This window comes from Morone saxatilis, unplaced genomic scaffold (assembly GCF_004916995.1).
Source record: "Morone saxatilis isolate NCDOM2014 unplaced genomic scaffold, NCSU_SB_2.0 Contig11, whole genome shotgun sequence".
NCBI lineage: Eukaryota > Metazoa > Chordata > Actinopteri > Moronidae > Morone > Morone saxatilis.
The window spans coordinates 28,569,526-28,577,418 of NW_023339663.1; the positions used below are offsets into that span (position 1 = coordinate 28,569,526).

The following is a 7,893-nucleotide window of genomic DNA, read 5'->3' on the forward strand; positions in this document are numbered from 1 at the left end:
TGCTTAATAATTGTGATAAACCATATTATTGTCATTTTAAGACCATTTAATGCCACTGATATAATGATAAGCAAGTACACCCTCTCAAAGAGCAATGATATTATAATTAGAATGTGAAAAAATAATGAAAGATCCTTGATAAATAAAACATAACCATAAATAACATGGACTCTCAGGCTCTATTAACTATTAACTATAGGCTATTGTGTTTTAACAGGCAAAATAGTAATGGTAGGTAAAGCCTGCTGGTTATTCTGGCATCTTGTTGACTAAAATGTTGGTGCATTCTTAAACGATAAGTCGATATTATGATAGGCGATAATTACATATCCTATATATGCTACAATAAGTTGCTAATACAATTAAAGATGTTCCGATACCATTTTTTCCTGAACTTTGTGTATCAGCAAACAACAAGCACATACTACTAAGCCTGAATGATTGCTGTTGTTGTTGTATGGGTTGGTTCAGGTTAAACCCTTAGTCAGAGTCAAGGTCAGAGTACATTGGGTCATGACTTTGCTATCCTGGGAAAAGAATCGGACGCAATTATTGTGACAGACCTACTTGGCAAGATTCTTATAAGATTCTTATATTTTTCTTTTTTTCAAACTAATGCATTGAGTAGTCATATTTTAGTCCAGGTCCCTTACATACTTTTCTTTTGTTGGTCTAAATGTAGTCAAATTTAGGAATTCTGAGGTTAAACATACTGAAATCAGCCTGTAAAATGCCCACCACGTGTGAGTTTGTTGAATGTTAAATGTAAACTCACACACAAATACAGAGAACATGACCTTGGTGTCCTCAGTGGGAGCCATGGTCCTGGCTGAGATATGGGAGTGCAGCTACATTGACAGAACAGGAGGAGTCAGACTATTAGACACACCCAGGAGAGCTAAAATTAGTTGGAAGAGAAAACGAAAACAAATGGTAAAAGTAATATCCAATCTGGAGAGTTTACACACAGACGGGTTTAAACCTTGACCTACTGTACTGAATCATGAGTGCAAATGTTTCTTGTGCAATGAGGGATTTTTAGCAACATTCCCGGTGTAGTCACGTTCAGTTTTACCTCCAAATATAGTGGTTTAGATCATATGGATAGACAGCTGGTTTCTTTACAATGAGTCAGCTTGCCCCTTTTTATTACAAAAAGTTGTAATAAAATAGTACTTTAAACTTCTCACTTTCTGTAAAAGAGTAGGGCGGTGTTCATCACTGTTCCTTCCTTACTGGAGACCTGTGTACACACACTTGAAAGCCAGTATTGTCTATGAATAATGTTTCCTCTCAAAAGGAGAATAAGAGAGTGAGGAAAATACTGGCCAACACTGCTGACCTATTGCAGAACAATGTAAAGACAGAAGAAAATAAATTCAAACAGGATGTTTGTCTGTTGCTGTCAGCTGGCCAGTCTAACAATGCAAAGACAACAGTGGGCTTCCTGCAGCTTACAGTAACTCGGTTTAATGAAGGAGAGAAGGAAGAGCTGTTGAATGTGGAACATCTTACTCCACCTTTTGTGTCCCGGACAGTTTCATTAGCCGTGAGCACTGTTTCTTGTTAAATTGTTAAGAAAAGAAGATATTAGTTAAAGGTTTATTGCTATAGTGAAAGCTATATGAAAATATACCTCGTCATATCTATCTGCTAACCCTTTATTACCCACCCACCCTGCAGGTACCCACAGTACCCCTTCGCTCCTCTGGTTTCTCCTCTCGCTCTGCTGTGGACACCACTTCCAAGGTGAGGAGTAAGGCAACCACCATGGTCCAGAGCAACTTCCAGACCTCCCAGTCACACAGCCGGAGCCAACGCTCTAAGTCTCTGTGCCAGGCAGACCAGGAGGCATTTCCTCTCACTGTGTTGCCTCATCCAGAGAAGGCCTCCTTCACAATCAATGTGCCTCCCCCCGGCACCCTAAGGCGCAGCCTCAGCGGGACCCTGGCCCAAGAAAGAGGCTACTGGCAGGAGGAGGAGCTGCCGCATCAGTACACCTACAAAGGCCCATCCCACCGCACCATCAGTCGCATTACCAACCGACAGCAGCACTACCAGCAGCTGGGCTCTGCCGTGGGCCAGGAGGGCTGGGTGGGGACCGGCAGGGGTGTGCCCATGGCAGGGGATGCCTGGGGGACACAGTGGCAGCAGCATGTGTCCAGGGCCAGCCACGTCATGGGGACGGGGCAGTACCAGGCCCCAGTCCACCGGGCCGCCTCGCTCCGCAGTGTGAGGAGTGTCGGGAAGGGCATGGATATCTTGGACGGAGCATCGATACACAGCAACGACCCACTGGCAGAGTGAGACATATTATTTATTCATTTGCCTGGCTAAAACATCTGGGCCACCTCTGGCTTGGATCAACTTTATTTGTTGCTTTGTCAGATATATGGACGAGAGGATTAACCTCTAAATGGAAAATAATAATCAACAGATTAATTAATGATGAAATAAGCATTTAGTTGTCAGCTGTAATGTGATTATAGCCTCCGTCCAAATATACTGCTAAGTATAGCACCTGTTAATTTAACAGCTTCCGTGGTGTGTGTGTGTGTCTGCAGGGTGCAGGGTCTGGACATGGCTACAGCTGTCAGATATCTATCTGAGTCAGATACTGCCTTGCAGGTTCTGGGAGCTGCTTACATACAACACCAGTGTTACCATAGCAGCAATGCCAAAAACCAGGTAACAGCAGCTTGCCCTTGGTTGTGTTTGGTTATTTTTCTTTTATTCGCTGTATTTATTTATGTATTTGATTGTACAGAAATAAATAAACAGCAAAAGACAAGTGCCCCTATGGTAGACTAAACATGGTGAAGTGGCGTCTAAGGTACCCTTCCAGTGGGGAAAATGTAAAGCAATCCCGTACAGGGTGCCTTGTGATGCAGTGCCCTTTTATTTGTTTTGCCATAAGTCTGCCACTGGTGTATTCTTCCTGATCCTCTCAGGTCCGTTCTCTGCATGGCATTCCAGCTCTGGTTCAGCTTTTTTCCAGTGACAGCCTAGAAGTGCAGCGCTTTGCCACTGGCGCCACGCGGAACCTCATCTACGAAAACGCTGACAACAAGGCAGCGCTGGTAGATGCCGGTGGAGTGCTGCATCTTGTTAACATCCTGGGCGAACCTGATGAGGAGCTTCGAAAGACCATCACAGGTAGTAAAGGCTGTGCTTTCAGACCCTGCTTGCAATCTTATGTCCATGCAATCACATAATCCAGGTGCTGTTACTGATTTATTTTCATCAATATATGACTGGTTTGAAGTAGTTATTCAGACAACAGAATAAAACCTGTTGTGGCTGCAGGTGTCCTGTGGAATCTGTCCTCCAGAGACAACCTGAAGGAAAAGCTGTCCAAAGAAGCTTTGTCAGAGCTGACAGAGAAAGTACTGATTCCTCTGTGCGCCAGCATCCCACTAAGCCCATCGGAGAGAGACATCTTCTACAACACCACGGGCTGCCTCAGGTGACTCCACAGAAGATCCTGCTCACATGTTAACAGTTTCATCAGTAAAAATTCAATTTATCACAGCATTTGCTAATTAGCAAAACACACACACAAGTACGTCTGAGATTGGTGGGAAAATCATTCATTTTGCATGTATTTGGTCATAAACCAAACAGTACTGGGCAAATTAAAATTGTCAGAGGATCACCAGATTATTTCAGTTCTTCCTGAGGGAACATGAATTTCTGTACCAGAGTTCATGACAATCAATCCAATAGTTGTGGAGAGATTCCAATCTGAAGCAAAACTGTAAACTTGCTGCTGTAAAGACGAGAGATCACAGAAGTTATGAGGATTTATTCTCTGGAAATGAATGTTGGTACAATATGTCATGAAATCCATCCAGTAGTTGTTGACATAATCAGTCTGGACCAATGGGGTGGCGAACAAAGGTGTATGGTACTTCCACATTTTGCTCAGCAAGTGAGTAGATAAGTCTCTGTGTTCAGTTACAGGTATTTACTGATGTATTTTATGTCACAAACAACAACAAAACATTAAAATCTTATAAGTTTGTGTCAACCACTGTTTTCAGGTCATCCAACTTAAAACCCATGGAGATCGAGGGGAGGGAACCGGAGGTGCTAAAATGCTAACTTAGTTCCAGGTTTTAGGACTATGGAGATGCCAACCAGTTAAGAATATGCACAGCACTTGTTTGCTGCTATTGGAAAAAGAACACCAGAATGATTTACTGAACCAATGCTTTATTCACTGAAACACATTACTCAATTAAATAGATGATCTATTTTTTGTTGTAGCATAAATCTTGAACTGCTGCCGTGTTATCTTAGAATTTAGTCGCGATCATATAAATCATAATCATTGCATGGAATTGATGTTACATTCAGGTCACACCTTGTAAAGCTTGTCTGAGGAGTTACTTGGCAGAGATTGTATTACATGCAAGTGCAATGAGCTCAAGAAAAATGCCATATTAAGTGGTGAAGTTGTTACTGAAGGGAGCTGAAGAGAGCTTCATAAAGTTTCTGATAAAATCTCTCAAAGATTAAAGATGCATTTTAGTATTACAGCTTTACTGCCTACTAAATGGGAGGCCACGGGGCAGACCGAGGACCAGGTGGAGAGATTATATCTCCACACTGGCCTGGGAACGCCTCGGGATCCCCCAGTCAGAGTTGGCTGATGTGGCCAGGGAAAGGGAAGTTTGGGTTCCTCTGCTGGACTTGCTACCCCTGCGACCCGATCCCGGATAAGCGGATAAAGATGAGATGAGCTTTACTGCGTTATGTTCTGACAGAGTAGCCTGGGTTTAAATGTCTGTGTGTTTGTGTGCATATTAGGAACTTGAGCTCGACGAATGAGAGGACGAGACAGAAGATGAGAGATATGCAAGGCCTGGTGGACTCTCTGGTGTCCTACATTCAACAAGAAGACAGTGCAGACGACAAGGTAACTCTGACCTGCACTGTAAGAGCCTGTGACCGTTTTAAACACAGTAAATAACAATAATTTGAAATCCACTATGGTCATTATGGCTACAGCACACCACACTGGCAGGCCCTTTGAAATGTCAGTAGCTACGAGCACTAACCACCAAAACTAAAGATACAAAGACAGAAAGTCGAGGTTACACAAAATGAAAGACTCCACAGCATCTTATGTCATATAACAAAATATTGACGTTAAGGGATAAGGCTTGTGTTTTTCTATATTTTTCTTATATTGTCAACAAATCCTATGACCCAATACCAAACCCAACAACATGTTGTTAGCTCTCAACACTTTCTGACTTCTCTACCCTTGTTCATAGGACTATGTCCCAGTCATGTTTTCTTGGCCCAGATCCTGAGTCTTTAGACATAGCACTCACGTATGCACTGTAGAGGCTTATAAGGGAGAGCAGCACTGCAGTGTGGTGGACAGATAGGAGAGCACAGTAATCTGTTAGCTGATACCGACCATTAAAATATGCCAGGATCGCCCTGGTACCACTCTGTAGGATCCGCTTTAGTCCCCTACTGAAGATGTGAATCTTTAAAAACTCAATAAAATAGACTAGAATAATATATAGTCTATTTAAAAAACACTCTGTGCAGGGTTCCCACGCATCCTGGAAAACCTGTAGATTTGAGACTTTAGAGACTCCAGTCATGCAAACACCTAGAAATTGATTAATATGACCAAATATCCTGGAAATAATTGATGTTGTCCTGATACATTTTAACTGTATTTTAGCCCCTCACTAGGATGTAAACCTGGGTGTTTGTATGAACACATGATCCACTGTTGGTAGGATAAGCTGATCTTCACAGCTGGTTTACCAGAGTGGTACGGCCCAGTGGAAATGCTTTAGTCATATATATAAATTATAAGACTATTATTTCTGAGCATGTCTTGTCCTGTATTAACTGTAAAACTGCTGGTAAATGATTTCTTAAAAAGACTGTGAACCCTGTCGGTAATTTCCTAAAACAGTTGGTCACTCTAATTACTCAAGACTCAAGTGAGAATTTAAAGCAGCAAGACGGTGTATGTGGGATTGACACAAAATAAACTACAGTGTGTGTTCATGGTAAGGAAGGAGCATATCAGCCAGTGCAACAGTGTGGCTCACAGTGGAGTTCTATGGTACTTTCACTGGCTCATTATGAGGTAGAGGGACCTGCGTGACTTGTCACCTACTGGTGTAGGTGCTCTTGCTCTTCTCTATTTAAGACGTAAGGAGATTGCATTCTTCTTCACTCATTGTGGTTTGGCCCATTTCAGCAGGCGTTGACTTGGGGTTAGGATCACTGTCAACAAGCAACAGACCAAAATGGCTTTGCAGACACACCTTCAACCAACTGGCAGATCGCTGATAAATGCGCTGCTTTTGTTAAGCATCAACTTCCTGCACCTTACTGGACGAACGTGCCATTGGGGGCTGTCCTGGAAATGTCAGTTTATCTAAACTCTCCACCAAAATCTGATTCTGAATACATCAGTTGAGGGAAAAGGTCATGATCCACTGTGTTTTATTTAAGGCTTAGGGAGGTCAACAGTAATGCTACTCGTTAGTGTCAGCATTAAGAGCAGTCCCTATAGTTTACTGGCTTCAATTCCTTTTTCCTTCAATTCCTCTGTCAATTTTCAGCTCATATAGTAAACTGAACTAGTTCTACCCACCAGTATTTCCATTGTGTAACAGTTGTAAATTAGCTGAGGGATCACTATTCTCTTCGAGCTGATTATTCACAAAATATTAAGTACTCAGAAATAGAATCAACTAGATCCACATTTGGCAATTTCTGGCTATTCTAACAAGGTTTTTTGTATAGCCAATAACAAACATTAATGTTGCACATGGTTGCTGCTAAAAGTGCTGGTATTACACTCTTGGACTGGAGATTTTTCATGTTTTAAAAAATTGTAAAATAAGTAACTTTTTAGCCATGCTAGCTGCATAGCCCCATCGATAAATGGCTGTTTCGGTCAGTTAACTGGTCCAGTACCTTGGTCCAGACTGAAATACCTCAACTTTGTACATACACTCATGGTGCACTGACCATGAATCCTAATCCTCTGACATTTCTTCTAGCGCCACCATCAGGCCAAAGGTTTCCTTTAATCAGTGAAATATCTCAACATCTACTAGAAGAATTGGTCCAAAATTTTAAACAGACATTCAAAATTAGCTCCTTATGTTCCAATTTGTTGCTTACTGCCATGCAGGGTTTGAGTTAGGTTGTATCTGGTGGGAGCAGAGTGCCTGTGGGGACGGGTCTGAGATCCCAGCAAAGCAGTAAAATTAGCATTACTAACAATCATTATTTGAATCACAAATAGTGCATTTTCCAATGTAATTACTACATTTACATGAATGTTACGTTAACTACTACTCAGCTAGACTCCTGACTGCTTGCTTTGTATTGGTTTCACAACTCGCTAAATTTGATGCATCCTACTACTGGGGCACTAAATAGGATAGACCAGAGGCTCCCAAACGTTTTCATGTCAAGGACCCCCACACTAGATGCATATTGGACCATGGACCCCAATTTGAGAAGATTTTTGTCTTCCCCTTCAGATTTTGTTTTTTTAGGTTTTAAGATTATGAAGTCTTCATTGTCAATCAATGATCCAACTAGGATCACTATAAATTACAGTCAGTCAAAATGGCCAATCCTTGGATTTCCCTTGTTCCAAATTACAAATAATGTGAAAAGGTTTTTGCTGGGGACCCCCTACAACCCACTCAAGGACCCTTGTTGGTCCTCCAGTTTGAAAACACTCAGCAGATAGGCTAATATGGCCAGCAGTGTGTAAAATGATAACACCTACATTCAGATAATAGAAAAAAAAATGGAATTGCATTCTCCTCTTGAGTGATGGGTTTCACTTGGCATATTTCAGGTTATTGAAACTTTGTTGCAATATCACAG

General features: G+C 41.8%; 1 protein-coding gene across 2 annotated transcripts in view; it reads left to right on the forward strand.

Annotated features, from left to right (window-relative positions):
- Positions 1-1,683: 1,683 nt before the first annotated feature.
- LOC118320785 (plakophilin-3-like) overlaps positions 1,684-7,893 on the forward strand; it is a gene marked incomplete at its 5' end in the record, with an annotated part of 16,999 nt that continues 10,789 nt past the window's right edge. For both annotated transcript variants that reach the window (XM_035651872.1, XM_035651873.1), the window contains 5 exon segments: positions 1,684-2,303; positions 2,565-2,688; positions 2,952-3,156; positions 3,307-3,466; positions 4,813-4,921. In XM_035651872.1, coding sequence (XP_035507765.1) covers positions 1,684-2,303; positions 2,565-2,688; positions 2,952-3,156; positions 3,307-3,466; positions 4,813-4,921 — 1,218 coding nt within the window.